Source organism: Agelaius phoeniceus, chromosome 5, assembly GCF_051311805.1.
Source record: "Agelaius phoeniceus isolate bAgePho1 chromosome 5, bAgePho1.hap1, whole genome shotgun sequence".
Lineage (NCBI taxonomy): Eukaryota > Metazoa > Chordata > Aves > Passeriformes > Icteridae > Agelaius > Agelaius phoeniceus.
The window spans coordinates 33,565,788-33,581,903 of record NC_135269.1 but is presented as its reverse complement, the minus strand read 5'-3'; the positions used below and the strand labels follow the sequence as shown (position 1 = coordinate 33,581,903).

General features: G+C 35.1%; 1 protein-coding gene across 1 annotated transcript in view; it reads left to right on the top strand.

Annotated features, from left to right (window-relative positions):
• TMTC2 (transmembrane O-mannosyltransferase targeting cadherins 2) overlaps positions 1-16,116 on the top strand; it is a 233,832-nt gene that overhangs the window by 143,642 nt on the left and 74,074 nt on the right. The window contains exon 4 of the mRNA XM_054631557.2: positions 7,564-7,678. Within this exon, the coding sequence (XP_054487532.2) occupies positions 7,564-7,678 (115 nt within the window). The remainder of the gene's footprint in view (positions 1-7,563; positions 7,679-16,116) is intronic.

Here is a 16,116-nt window from a genome sequence, read left to right as displayed (position 1 = left end):
AATGAGATTATCTGGATTGGTTCTCAAGCAGAGCATGTTTATTTAAGTGCATTAGATAATAATCCAATTGTTTTATTATTTTATCTTCTTTTCAAAATTTGACAACTTGGAAAAAATCCTCCCTATTTAAAATTTTTGCATTGAGTTACACGTCATCATTTTCCTACCTGTCATGGATTTAATATCAGTACATATTCAGGTCCACTTACATTAGTTTAATATGAACAATGCAGTAATCTACATATATGCCTTTCTATACCACTTGTGGTAGGGTAAAGTCCTAGTGTAGATAAATAAATACAACTATTTTAAGATTTCAAATACCCTCCTTTGAGTAACGGGATATTTTATTACTTAAGCCTGAACTATCATCATTGCCAATCCTCATGCATCCAAAAAGTAAATGATGGCTGATGCCATTACAATGTGCACAGGAGGCTTGCATATAGTTTTGTTTTAAATTGCAGAGCAGATCATGAAATAGAATGACTGAATTCTCAATGCTATTTTCTTCTCTTTCCTTAGATGCTCTAGCACACTGAACTTTTCTTTGAGGTCTTAAAATACAGAAGGTATTTTGAATATGGACCAATAAAGATGCTAGTTAATAGTTGTAGTGTCTTTAATTAGTTTCACTGATAAATGGAAGGAGGTAATTTTATGACCTACCTTCCTTCCTGCCACCTATATTTCCGTACCAATGGGGATATGTATGGCTGGCAAAGCTTCACAAGCTCTTGTCTTGCATTTCTAAGTGATTTAAAGCAAAGCAAACAAAACCAGGCAACTTGAAGTGTTACGAAAAGCCTGCTGCTACCTGGATATGAAGTAATTTGCATTTTCCAAGTCTGACATGTGTCATTTGACCACATGTGAAGATTCCCTTGGTTTGACAAACCCAAATGCTGATTTTCTTTTCACCATGGCTCCTCTGGGATGTTCCCAGGACACTGTGCTCACTGTTCCCCTTTTCTGGAAAGAAACCAACAATGATCCATCTACTCATAGCTTGGAGGACCAGGGCTGACATTTCAGTGCATCCTGCCAGTGCTGCAAGAGGCTGGGATGCAGTTGATCACTTGGGACATAAGTGATAATTTTGAATGTATCATAGATAATTTTTTATAAAGCCTGCTGTTAAGAAGGTTACATAATTTGACAAATTTAGTACATGGTCCCCTCTTTGCCTGAGTCACTCTGAGGCTTTGAAGAGTTCCTCAGGGTTCATCCTGAGATGACTGGGATACACAGACATGTCGTCTTGTTCCATTTGTATTTTTCTGCTCCTTTCATTTTCTTGCATGATTTATATCCAATGCCTCAGTTAAATACAGTTCCTCATATAATGAGAGTTTCAGATCAGCACCGTTCACAGCTCTGTTCCTGACCATTGTGAAGTTAATTGGAATGGGACCTTTGTGGCAGTAATGTCTTATGGTGTTCACACACTTGCAATGCACACGTAGCTAACAAAGCTGTGCAAATGTGTGATTGGGCTCTGCTGTGAACAGAACAGTGATTAGATCAGATGTTAAAGGTACTGTGGTCATCCTTTTCTCATTGTTTTCCCTAGCCTGCATCATTTTAGTTGTCTGATTGATACCATACTCTTCACAAAAATCATTTTAGCATGAGGGAGGCTGTGCCAAACATGATTGGCTGTAGGGTGGTAGGAAGCCAAAGAACAGCACCAGCTGCTCGGTCTCATCTCTCAGGTTCATTGAGCTGTCAGAATCACTCTGCTATCCTTTGAGGAGGAAGAGTTAATTTCTGTAACACAGAGGATGAAGGGGGAGTATCAGCAGTAGAACAGGCCATGACTTTACATTCATTTGCATCGGGGTTTCAGAACTGAGAAACAAGACCGAAGCTCTGCCTGCCAAACATGGCTTGTACCCATGCTGACATGTTGCTGGATAGCTTTCAAAGCAGTGCATAGTTTTCAATTTTGTTTTCCTTTCACCTGCTGTCATTACAAAAGCCCTGCAATTGATCAACAGATGAACTGTTGAACAAATGCTATAAATAACAACCCTAATAAATAGAAAAATATGTAAAAGTTAAGAAGTGATAGATCTCTGACACAGTCTCTCTCAACATTGCCACATACCCATCAATATAAAAAAAATCAATGTGCAAAGTAGATTAAATGCATAAATTATGGTTATGTAGAAACCATTAGCCCTTTAGGAAACAAGAAATTGGGCAATTTGGTGGTTAAGTTAGCAAAAGGAAGTAACTTGATCAAAATGTTCTATTAACAAGTGAAGTTTTTAGAAGAATATTATTGCAAATTATATGCATGAATTTATTACATATTTTGAAAAAAATCATTATTTCTTTGGAATAACAGAAAAATATAAATACCTTATACAAACTGTAGTACAGAAGTTAAGTAAAAACTGTCCCACTTTGAAAGTAGCAATGTGTATCATTTAGATGAATTTTTCCATTCTCAAACCACATAATAAACATGATCTAGTTGATCTTGCTGTCTTTGTGAGTGGCAGTGGCTCTATATTGTAAAAAAACCGTTTTAGATGTTGAACTCTTTTCATTATGTTTTTATGAGTCTGCAGTTGAACTTTCAGAGGTTTTCTTGGGGAAGCCTGTCACTTCTCTGTTGGTGAAACTGTTACCCTCTTGAAGAAAAAAGTTAAGGTTTTTCTTTTGGGACTAGCATCGCTTCATCCTTAAACACTATTGAAGAAAAAAATTGAGATTCTAATTGTAATTCACTTCTTTTTCATAAACAAGTCAGAAGAAATGTGGACCGATTTTAAACAGAGGGAATGCAAACTTGAACTGCTGTTTCTAATTTCACAAGCTAAAGAATGATAAATAATACACAAATATCTGTAAAGCTGCATAGAGGTTTTCTTGGCTTGATGTGCATTTTTCTGTGAGCTAAAGGTTCTAGTTTAGAACTGCTGACAAGCTGATTACAAATTACTGAGCTGTTCCCTAAATACTTCAGGTTTTGTTCAAGTAGTTTGTTTTACTCAAATAATAATCTAGTTCACGCTCCTTAATGCATTCAACAATTTGTGGAATAACTTGTGTAAGTTTGATGGGATAAGGTGAGAACAATATTACCAAACCTCAGCAATTTCATGTGAATAGTGAATGTCACATATTAATTTTTTAAGTCTTACATTTTTTTTCCATTAGTTTTCAAGTATGTTTTCATAATATACAAGGAAAGGCAGAATTTTCCTTTTCTCTGCTATGTTATTTTAAAATGTTTACCAGGATGTATTTGAGTGATTTATTAGGCAATTGTAGTTGGATTTTTTCCTCTTCATGTTTCAGAAGTGTTTGAACAACAGATATATTAATAAAATGGCAGTTTACAAATAGATTTCAGTATTACCTAATTTTTCATGGATTATGTAGGAGTGCCAGGTGGGAATCAGAATTTAATACTTTGGGTTATCTTTGTTAATGATTTGCGATGTTAATTTTTTTTTTAATTTAAAGCAAACTTCTGAATCAAGAAATTACCATGCATGCTTTTAACCCAACTGACTGCTCTTCTAGGACACTTTGTTCCTTTATTATCTTAATTTCACTGAATAACAGCATGATCTTAGGTTCAGTAGAAAGGGAATGTTTTATTTAAATGAAGACGTTTGTAGACACTAATTTCTGTTTCTCACTTGTTTTCATAGTTCAGTTGAAAGCTGAAAGTTTACTAGTTTTCTTTAGAAAATGTGCTTCTTAAATCCAGGCAGATTAGATTAGACAATGTTGTCCTTGTTTTGCTGTTGGTCTTGCACTCTTACAGCATGAAAGTGCTTGGAGAAGGTTTAATATACCAGCTGGGTATTTTTCAGTCTTGTTAAATCTTAATTGTCAGTTTCATTGAGATAGTTGAGAAGTTAAGCATGTTGAATGTGAAACTAATATTTTTTTATATTCATTTTCATTTTGAAAGCAATAGAATGCCTGAGAACTTGACCTACTCTCACTGCAAGGTGGCGTAAATGCAATCTTTAAAGTTTAATAGAGGTCTAGTTTGATATGGCCAAAATCATAACACTTAAACAACTGTTAATTTTCCTACTTAGTGCTGCATAATTTCTTCTGCTGTTTTTTTTTTTAAACCCCAGACAACAAACAGAAGAACAAAATCCCTTTAAAAAGTTTCATTTTCCTGCAAAGACATGTAAATAACATAGGAGTTCTCAAGCATTAGGAGATTCTTCAGTTTATACTTGACTAACGATAAAGGTAATTAAATAGATTTAATTTTTAATATGCCCATAAATATTGAGTATGATCTATGAAAAATTAAGCAATTAAGTAAACTTTGAATAGACTGTTTTGTAGGTGAGATGTGAAAGTTACATTTGTTCCCATGCTATGATGGAATATTATTTCTTAAAGACCTGGGTCTGTTCTGGTCTCATTGTTCATGGACAGGGAATTAAGCTGCAGGCAAAGAGGAAATATTGCAAAGCTCTTTCATTCACAGCTTCCTTTTTCTCTTATGCTGAATAGGGTCTTCAATATGGGGAAATTTGAATTTTGAATTAAAGATTAAAATGTGGCATATACATGTATGCCTTAGTATTTTCTGAATGTCAAATGTTGACTTTTGCAGCTTAGCTAATGTAGATATTATGTGAAAAATGTTTATAAAGAATAATTGGAATAAACGTCCATTCTAAATTCCAGGATTACTGACCTAGTTTCTTTTACTTTTAAAAATATTTGTTTATTTTTCTTTCTATGTACAAATGGAAAATAGTTGAGTGCTAGAATTTAGTTGGAATCATAGGGTGGGCTTTTAACAGGAATGTAGATTCATTTAGATATAACTGTGCTTCTGTTTCTGAATCTGCCTAGAGTTGAAATAATGCTATTCCAGTTTTGAATAAAAAGTTTTAAGATATGGAAGCTAATAATTGAAGTCCTTTTTTCCCTCTGAAGGTTAGTTGCATTACTTAAGACAAAGCAGGAGTGAAGTTCCTTGAGTAGCTCATGTAGCCTCTTCTCCATGTATGTACACCATCCTCTTTTACTCTTGCTTATATACCAAAACCCAAGAGGACGTGGTTGCTGCAGATATTAACTGTTCATAATTTCTATGGTGTATGAATCTCATCTCTACACATGTTCAATGCAGCTTCATCACCAGCTAGAGACAGATCATTCTTCTAACTAGTTCTGTATTTAAATAGTAATGAATTTGTTCTATCAAATTTATCTGGTTTGGATAAATGAAAAGACCTTGGTTTTCATGTTTCCATTAATGATAAATTGTCAGATTATCATGTTTTATGTTTGCTATTTTCTACTATTGCCACTTCTTCTAGTGCATCACATAAGGTTAATTATTCACAGTTTTACAAGTTTAGACAAAAGTCTAAATGGAATAAATTTAAAATTAAATAGTGTAGGTTAATTATTGATTTATATTAAAAACTTGATACAGATTATTTTGAAAAATGTACATTAAAATATTGTCTTAAAAAGTATGTTGTCTTAAAAATATTGTCTTAAAAATTAACTCAGATAACTGTTAGAACCCATGGCGTGAAATGAATTGTAGAGGAGAAGCTATTACACTGAACAGTGTTAACAGTGTCTTTCCAGTCTAACAGGTGAAGAGATGAACTGAATCATCCTTTTGTGCATACTTGTATTTACTGAGCTTCAGAATGGTTGGGAGTAAATAACTACATGGCAGGAGATTGTTATCAATAGATCAAATGGTCATTTGATGTAATGCTCTGTTATGGGAGATTAGAATGAAAACAAAACTCCCTATAGATTGTATGGAACATGCAGTTATGGGAAACTGGATGCTCCTTTATTGCAGAAGCAAAATAAGGGTATATCTTCACAAATTAATTTTAAAAATAATATATAATTCTGTGTTTTTCTTACAAGGGTTAATGCATATAGACTGGCTAGTCACTTTCATTGGTACTTCCAGACTGTTTTCTCTGTGTAAAAAGGGAAGAGTAGCTGTAAAAAAATGGGGAAATTTCAGAATTCTGCACATTTGCTAGGCAGTGTAAAAGTTGAGTGAACCTGAGAATAGTTTTAGCAGCTATATTTCAAAATGATGAAGTATTTTGTAACTTTTGTTGATTTATTGATAAATAAATATTGATAAATTATTTCTCATTAAATGCTAGGCTAAAAAGAATTGACTCACAGAAGTGATAGCCTATTTTCTTATGGAAATATTGCACATATTTTCTTTCTTTGATTTACAGAATATGATGTGCTCAGTTGAATGACATGGTTTTTATGAATTCTAAATAGATTTATTATTTTTTTTCCCAGCAATGACTAGTTTATTCTGCTCAGAGGAAATTCTGTGTTTGCTGCTGTTTCCATCCCTGTGGTGGGGTGATTCTGCAGCAAACCACAGCAGCTTGGAAGTGATGCAATTTCTAAGGAAAAAAATGCCTGTGTCAATTATCAACCTACATAGCAGTGTTACATTAAAACTACCTTGAAATTTTGCATTAGTCAGAAGTGATGCAAATTCTTGAAAAAAGAAAAGGGCTCAACTGAAATATCAGAGTTAGTTGCTACTTAAGCTGATGTTTAAGTGCATCTGGAGGGGAGAATATTTTGATATATTGTGTTTGGTGGAAGGGACACACATCATCTTTCCATTGGTTTCTTTCATTTAAAAAAGGGTGAAAGTATAAAAAGGGTGAAAGTACAACTTTTTTTATGAAACAGCTTTGCATTTATAAGCATAATGTGGGTTTTTTTTCATGTTCACACACACTGTAATTGTAGTGCCAGTTAAATTAGCTTCCTCAATTCTGAGTAGCAAAGGTTGTGTTTTCATAAAATGTTAGTTCCAATTCCTTTTTTAAGTAGCTTTTGTGCCACTCAACAAAACTGCAAAGGGAACACATGTGGAGCTTTAAATATTTTTTACCTAAAGTCCTTTATAGATGGGCTATAAAAGCATGTTGTGTAACATAATAAATTGTATGGAAAGGGACCAAATGTTTTTCTGGTAGAAAAAAAATGGATTTTAGTGATCTGTGTAGTATGTTTATATCCATATGGCATATTTTTAATCTTAGTTACTTACCTAACTGTTCTTTCAATTCCTGTGTCATATGTCAAATTTAATACTTACATGGGGACCATGTCTACTCTGGAAAACTTTTTTGCCGTTTAGAGTCAACAGGCTTAACAAAAAAAAGTTAAAACTAGAAAGATGCCTCAGTTCCACATTTGACCCTGAAGATTTTTATTTATAGGTGGTATGAAATAAAATGGTCCTTTTCCCTTGGTTACAGTAATTTCTAGAGACATATTTTTGTAAAAAACTTCCTTTTCCCAACTGAAAGCTGTATGCATTCAGAGTGCATGTAAATCACCTCTATGAAATGTGAGTCTCACAGTAAGATGCAGAGAACCAGAGGGCTGGGGGAAAAAATAACCAACCTCACCTCCTGTTCCATAAAAATAGTTCCTTTGTGGGGTTTGTCTCCCTAAGAAACTTCCTGATACTTGCATACTCTGTCATGTGTAATTGGATTGTAGCTCTTTATGAATACTATTTTCTCCTCTTGACAGCATGGGGTAACCTTGGAAATGTTCTCAAGAGCCAGAGCAAGATTTCTGAAGCTGAAAGCGCCTATAGAAATGCCTTGTACTACCGCAGCAACATGGCTGATATGCTTTATAATTTGTAAGTATGTGTGGCTTTCCTGGGGTTGAATTGTCTTTGAAACCTGTTGTGAAGAGACCTACTGATTTACTTGCTGGAAACGGAGATGATGGTTTTTGTTGCTTTCTAATAGTCATTTCATTAATTGTGCTCCTTAAACTGTGGGGTGGACAGGATTTTTTCTTGGTCAACATTATCGTGTATTCATGTAATGGGTATGGGCAAGGTAAACTTACAAATCTGTTTGCTCTAAAAGAAGAAAAAAACCCCTACACTTAACAAGTACCAATACACGAGTTGTGAGCTGTAGCCCTCCATCTGTTTGAGACTCAATTAAATAGTGAAGTGTTATTTAGACTTCTTTTTTAAGTCTGAATAACACTTGGTGAGCAGAGTGGGTGTAAGCATTTCTAAGCATAGACAAATACCTTTCTGTTAGCTCCAGAGGTCTGAAATGTTAAAACAGCAAATTACTTGTCTCCTGTGACTGACTTCAGAGCAGCATAGGTTACATAAAGTTTAATTACTTGAACCCTGTTGTAGGTGAGTAAGAGGATAAATAACATGAGCATCAAAATAATTATTCATCAGGGGAAAAGATTTCCCATCTCATTAATGTACCAAATCATGAAGATGGAAGCGAGCGCCGTGCCAAGCTTTGCACTGAGGTGGGATGGTGCCATGTGTCCCATGGGGAAGGACTGATTCCCAACTGTCCCAGCTGGGCACCCCACTCAGCTCTGCTTGTCCTGCTGCCCTTCCTCCCACTCCTGCCATGACCCAGCCAGCACAAGCCCTCAGAGCAGAGCTCTGCTGCATGACAGGCTGGTCACTTCCACCAGCCATATGCTCTTGTTTCGTGACAGAATCCTGTGACTGCCTTTCCATAGGTAGCTGTTGGAAGATAATATCCTGCGTGCAGCAGAAAAGTGTGTCTGTAGGATACACAAAATGTGCAAAAGCTGCATTCAAATAGTAAGTCTCTTCAGATAAACCAGTCAATTAAAAAATAATGTTCTGCCTGTAAGTATAGTTTAAAATGAGTGCTTATAATATGTGAAAATGAAGTTTATCATTATAGTATTCTTTACTATTTTTTTCCTTGTTTAAAAAGGAGGAAGTTGACCATTTCATTAATTTGCCTTGCAGATAAGCAAATGAATTGATGAAACTCAAAATAATTTAATGATAGAATTTATTTTCCAGAATGAAATCTGTATTTCATAATATGTGTGTTTTTACTAATCATTTAGTTACACAAATACATGTACGTGCAGAATTTCCCTCTCTGTCAGGCAATGAGGAGTATGAAAAACATAATTTTAAGAGGAAACTTCTGCACACAGTTAAAAAATAACTTCTGAAGACAGTGGAAGATTGTAGGAAAGAAAGTGACAAGATTGATACATGTATATTTCCTATATGCTATTTGTTTTGAAGGTGAATATTATAACTATTAAATTTTTTGTATGCCTGTGCAGTACTTTTGTCTCTTACTGTGTTGTAGAGAGAAGCTGAAGTTAATACCAGGGTAAGAAGAGGAAAGGGGGCTGGATGATAAAGACAGGGGCATAAAAGAAATCAGACTTCAGTCTTTTCACTGTTCTCAGAATAAGCTGCTAGTCTTCCAGTTTTCCATTGATCCACAAAATATATGTCTATAAACCTTCATCTCTGTTTTTGAACAGAGGAGTTTTTGAAATTCTACTGAATTTTTGTGGAAGGATTTTAACTAAAATGCTGGTTGGAATATATAGGGCATAAGAAATGAAGTTTGATTCTTAGCCTTTCTACTACTACATTGAATACAATAGAATCCCTTATTTTTAAAACGAGCTTTACAAAACCTTCAATTATTTAACAGTAGTTTAAAAAGCTTGCATCATGTTTTTCTTTTTGTACGCTTTGACAGTGTTGGATGCTTCAATATCCACCATGAAAAATAGATGGTAAATGAAATGTCCTTTGATAGTACACAAATGAATCAATTCTTTTAAGCACAAACTCTCAAGAGCTCATTTGCAAGTTAGACCCATCCTTGACATGTAGTTCTGTGGGAGCCTTTTACAAAAATCCTCTCTAATGGAAAATGTGTCTTATATGCACTTACAAGAGGCCAGTCAGTTTTGCTGTTTCTGGTTTTCAGTATGTGCCTTTGAAACTAAAATAATCACTCCATAGAACTTCAGGAAAAAAGTATCTTTATAGTTATTTAGAAGCACTGTATGTGTTTCACATGGTCATTATTGTTTCTAAGCACCTATGCCTTGGTATTTGATGCAAATTAATTGGCATGTGCAGCTCAGTGTTCACTCATAGCAGTAACAAATCCAAGTGCTCTCTGCTGAAGAACAAATTATTAAGGTTTAACTCACAATTTTAATGGTTAACAATCAAAGGAAGAAGCTACATAAGCAGAAGCTCTTGATCTCTTTCCTTCTTTTTCAATAAATTGAAATGTGAGGTTAGTTTAGAAGTTGACTACTAATACATTAACCTCCAAAGAATTTAACAGACTAGATGAATGGCTGAATTCAGTGCTGTATTTTTGGTTTTTGACTTATACCTTATGGCTCTGAGTTACAGCTGCTTTTGCCATTTAAAAAAATTTAAAATGCATTAATACATAACTACATAATATACATTTGAAGGTTTACCTGATTATGAACATCTTATTTTTGTGTTCTCAGTGCTATGTAGCTCTGGTGATTTCAACTAAATTTCATAGGGTAGTAAATCAGCATAAAATGACCTTTCTTTGTTTTTTTTAACTGAGAAAACCGTATATAATACTGTGAAATACCAAGGACAGAGCTGTAGAGAAATTATAGTTTATTCTTTCAAACAAGGCAATGTTCAGTAGATTAAAAACAAACTATTTTAGTTTGCTTTGGCTTTTCAGTCTTTGTTACCTTATGATTGTTAGCTAAAGCTTGTGGGATTTTTTGTATTGTTTCAAATTGCTTACAGTTAGTGTCTAAAGTAAAATTGTTTATCAGTTAAAAGACAATTTTGTATTTATTATTTCACTTGTTTTTAGGCCTGGCTCTGTTTTGAGTATTCTTTTGTCATCCATATTAGTAACCTATGTTACCTTGAGTTTCTCATGTGATTATAAGGATGTTCTCAATCTGACATAAATATTGAATATTCCTTTAAAATTATACTTATTACTTGAAATGTTGTAATTTTGGAGTATACAGTGCCCTATAAAAGATCAATTTCTAGCAATCAGCTATCCCCTTGCTTCTCTCCTGAAGTATCTCATTTTGCCTGTACTGATATAGGACTGTGTGTATAGGTTCATTATTCAAAGAATCTATTTTCTTTTAATTAGAAATAATAATTTCCATAAACTTTACATTGGAAAACTTAGGATATTGTATCAATAAATGTTAAATTTTTTAATGTCTCATTTAGAAATTGCAGCCGCTATTGCAGACTACCTATCCCCAAAATTCTAGGATTGCAGTGTTTTACAGGAAAAGTTTAACTCTGTATCCTTAGGGAAAAATCAATATAAGCAAAATTCCTCCTTGTCTGTTGTTGTTAGGCTCTATATGTTGGAAAATGTGTTCCCTGCCTTTTAAGGGTTACTGGCATAGAAAACTCCTTATCAGAGGCAAAAAACTCTAAAAGCAGGCTGACATACAAACCTGTGCTGAACTGTGGTTGAACCTCTCCAAGAAAAAGTTCCTGCAGCAACCACCTAGTAGGAAACAGGTCAAGGTTATGGTTCCTCTTCCTTGATAGACCAGAAGGTTTTATCATTCAGGATGTTGAGTTAAAAAGCAAAGAGGATGTGTCATCTGGTGTCTAAGTACTTGATTATTGTTTTTCTCAGCTATGAATGCAAACTGGTTGCAAACCTGTTTGGAATTAATTCTGCTTTGCTGGCTAGTTCTTCCTCTGTCAAAGACAGCAGCTAAAATTTGCATCTTGCTGTAACCAAAAATGTCTTGAAAAAATCTTGCTGTGTTATCAGACTGGCTCTTGACGTAGCACCCAAAGGTCACTTAGGTGACTGGTGGTTTCCTGCTCTGCAATGTAGGGCCTATATGAAGTACAGATAGTTTTCAAAGTTCTGTTGAGAGGTGAAAGGCATTCAGTGACCTATTACATGTCTCAATATTTCAAATGGTGGGCACTTACAGTCCTTACATAAACTTCCACCATTTTATAAAATTAGGAAAATAATGGTTTGTGTCTGCCATTCAGTTTCAAAAAAGACCCCTCTTGGAGGAAGTTCTGTTCAGCTCTCTGCCTATTTTGACTGCTGGGGCGCATGAAAGGGAATGGGCATCTGGTTTGAGGACTGCAGCCACAGCACAGCATGGCCCATTGTCCAGGGGAGTGAGAAACACAGGAGCAGTGCTATTCCTCTTCCTCATAGTGGCCCTCCCTCTGTCAAGGTAGTAGGGGTTGTGCAAGTTGATGCTGTCCTGAAAGGGTAGTATTCCCAACCAAACTGTACCAGTAACACAAAAAAAAATGGGACAATATTTGCTGACCAATTTGCATTGCACTTGGGAAGGTCTGCCCCAGATCTGGGAGAACATAACAGTGTTACTGTGCTGTCTGAAAGATTAGAGGTTGTTTTGGGGGTGATTGTTTAGTTTTGTTTTTGGGGGCTTTTTTACTAAGGGAGTGATAGATTACTTAGTGAGTTCTGCAAAGGAAATGGTTATTCTCTGAATGTTTGGGTTCTTATTGATTAAAAAAATATGTTTTGTGGTAGCATCCATACCTACCTTTCTACCCACTAGTCTTGCAAATGACAGTGAAAGAGTTGCCTTAGGCAAAGTAGATCCACTCTTGCTGTGTGATGGGAAACACATCTGTGTAGGGAATAACAGAGGATTTTCTTTCATTCCTTTCTATGTTTGCCAGTGCAGCATTTAGGTAGATATAGTCTTTTGTAGATAATCCCACCTGAAATCAATGGGATGAATGTAGCTTGAGGCACAGAAGGACTGCAGTCATGGCAAAGTAATAGCTAACAGGCCCTGTATTAGTTGTTATAAACCAGTAAACAAAATTGATTAAACTGTTTCAGTGTTGTACCTGGGTTGAAAATGTTATAAATATTTCACTAACACGTTTACTTTGACAGTTGCACTTTCTGTGTATCGTACTTGGCCAATTTATGCCAGTTTTAGTCACTGAGTAGTTTGCTTTATAAGCAGACCAGCTGACTAGAGTAGGACTACCAACAGGAAGAAATTCTTATGAAACTTGTAAAAGAACATAGGCCATCTACCTACTGCTTATTTATATTCTGTGACTGCCTTCTGGTCTCTGAAAACATTTTTGGGCCATTAATATTTAGTGACTTTTGGTCAAAGCCAAAGCAGAGTAGGAAGACAGGAAGATTTTTCATTGTTGGTGAAGCAAGATAGGTAAAAGTTGGCAGCTAAAGAATTCAGGAAGGTTGCAAACAATTCATTTGGGGGGAGGTGTTTTCCTGCATCAACTAAATGAGCAATTCTGTCTACAGAAATGATGTGCATCATTTCCAGATAGTCAGAATGTGGTCTTCATTTTTTTATTTTTCCTCCTATTTTAAAAACAGGATTCTTAGCCACTTCCTAAGTCACTTGGAGAAGTTTGCTACACCTGCAAGCAGTCAGCACATATCCTTCATTTCATAAATGATTAATACTCCGTGTAAAAGTATCTGGAAGTAATGCAAGCAAAAAAAAAAAAATCCTGTTGTAAAGTTCCAGAATCTTGCTATTTATTATAGTTAGAACTTGTCTCCTAATTAATCCTAAATTAATTCATGAACAGTTTAAAGCTGTCCACTGTGTGTCCTACTTTTTTTAAGTAGCTTTTTCTTTTCCAAATACTTTTATCTTTATGTATTTCACAGAATCAAAGAGTGTGTAATATTGGAAGGGACCACAGTAGGTCATCTGGTCCAACCTCCCTGTTCAAGCAGGGTCATCCCAACGCACCTGGCACAGGGTTGTGTCCATACAATTTCTAAATATCTCCAGTGAGGGAGACTCCACAACCTCTGTGAACAATCTGCTCTGGTGTGTGGTCACCTGCGCAGTGAAGATCATCTTCCTCATGTTCACTTATTCTTTCCCAGTACTTGTCTTACTGAACTATAGAAGCCACATTTTTCCAGTTCTGTCAGTGAACTGTCTTTGCACAGAACTTGCATATTTCATTTAACATCTTCATTTGTCTGCCTTACAACTGGGAAGGTGAGCTGAAGAGAATAAGAAGTTTTGGAAGTATCAACTTTTTTTTTTTTTTGTGGGGGCATTTTGGTGATTAGGCTTTTTTATTCAGTTAATTTGGCATTTTTAGTAACTGTAGAAAGTTAAAGGGGCCAGAAAGGCTTTAAGGTCTTCATCCAAGTTTATCGCCAGAACTTACTCTTTTGAATCAAGCATGCTTACTTCAAGGATGTCCTTTCTTTTGTTCATCCTTGAGTAAGGAAAAAGGAATGCTTTCTGTCTTTGTAACCACAAAAGTTAGGTACATACTCAACATGTCTCAGTTGCTCTGCTCCACCTCTGGCTTATGTCCAATGCTTCTCACTGTATTGATGTCTTTGTTGTCTTTCTGCTCCTTCTCCCCTTTGCCAAAAATCTCTGAGGAGGAGTTATCATTTGACATTCAAGCAAAGAAGCTAAAGGCATTTCAGGAACAGATCTGCTCCTGGTTATAGTGGATGCTTGCTTATACAGCCAAGTGCCCTGGCCATGGGGAGGGTGAGATACTGGAATCTGCAGTGCCTGCAGGGTGTGAACTGCAGCTCAGGGATGTTCTTCCACTGCATCTAGAGAAGTCAGCTTTTTCCTGACTTAGTTTAACCTCAAACTAGAACTGGACACTCATAAATCTAATAATGTTTGTACTGCCAGAAGCTACATGAAAACTAGTGATCAGTCAGGACCAATTTCACAAGGCAGTTTCATGCCTTGGTAAGATTATATTCTTCTCTTTCTTCTCCCAACCTCATAACAAATACGAATAAAACACTAATTATTAGGTGGAATTCAGCACTCAGTTCTTCATCTGAGCTGCTTTGGTTATATATATGAGAGAGAGAAGGAGAGAGAGAGAGAGACACATGCTGACAGACTGACAGTTAATGGAACAGCTTTTAAAAGAAAAACATCTTTTGGAAGAGAAATTTAAAAAAAAAAACCGCCTCAAAGTTTCAAGTCATAAATCAAAAGTGTCAATATTAGAGCATGTAGTGAATGCAAAATATTAATTTGTAATAATTGCAAATAAAAGTTCTTTTAATCACAAAACCACAAGTGTTGTACACTTACCAAAGTAATTTGTTTTGGTGAAGTTGACCAATTGCTGTATTACTTCTCTCACTATGTTACATTATTTATTCCAGAATTAAAATAAGAATGGAATTTCTTAGATAAATTGTTTCAAAATTGTATGTGAGAATGTTTTTGCTTTTTAAAAAATTAAGAAGCAGCTTAAATGTCAGACAATGCATCTCATTTTTTTCTGTTAATTCTTCTGCTATCAGTAGCAAACAGGATGAAAATACCATAATCAATCTTCCTTGAAGTAAGTGTATAAAAATGTTTACAATAAACAAAATTCAGCTTCTAGAAAATTCAGAAAATGTTTTTTCTGTCCTGATGATTATACCTCTTGCCATTTGCAAGATACTTGACAGTAGCTACAAACATTGGTATCATTCCAAAAAAATATCCTGAATATATTCCTTCATTTCTTACTTTACTGCAAGTACCTACTACATGTAACTTCTGTTAATATTAAAAATTACTTGCTACCTAATCTGAAGTTAATTGGGAAACAGTTTCAAAGTGAGCTCTTATGATACTGATAGGACAGTATAGAAGAAAAGGAAGTATAGAAGAAAAAGAGGATATATTTCTCAATTCTGTTAAATCCTAACCCAGTGACAAGAAGGAAACAACATAGATGGTGGCTACTTAAGCTCCCTTCTCTTTTCATCCCTTGAAGTTCACTGGTTTAATTAAAAAAGTTTTCCTGAGATGTTAAAGGGAAATAAAATCTCTGATTTGAGACTGGGGATAAAATAATTCCAAACTCTTTGCAGTTCAAAGAGCTATCAGCAGATAAAAGCATAGAGGAAGAAAAGAAAATTGCTGTAGCTTAGGGAAACTACAAATAAATATGGTTCCACTTCCACCTTAGAGGAAGAGCTGTGTTAAGCTGTGTTTTCCTGGATATTTTGAGTTATATGACAAGGGATGTTTACCCCTGGATACTGATGTCTGAGTCTCCATTCTGAAATGACTGATTTTTAAATAATTCTGGTTTTAATATATTTGTATATGCTCTTTTTCAGTCTTCTGAAACTTTGGAAAACTGTAATGCTTTGGGCCTTCATTTAAGCATACAGTGTTCATTCATGTCATTGATGTCCAGACAACTTCTCAGAAATTTGTGGGTAGCTGGTATAAATCATAATTCACAAGGAT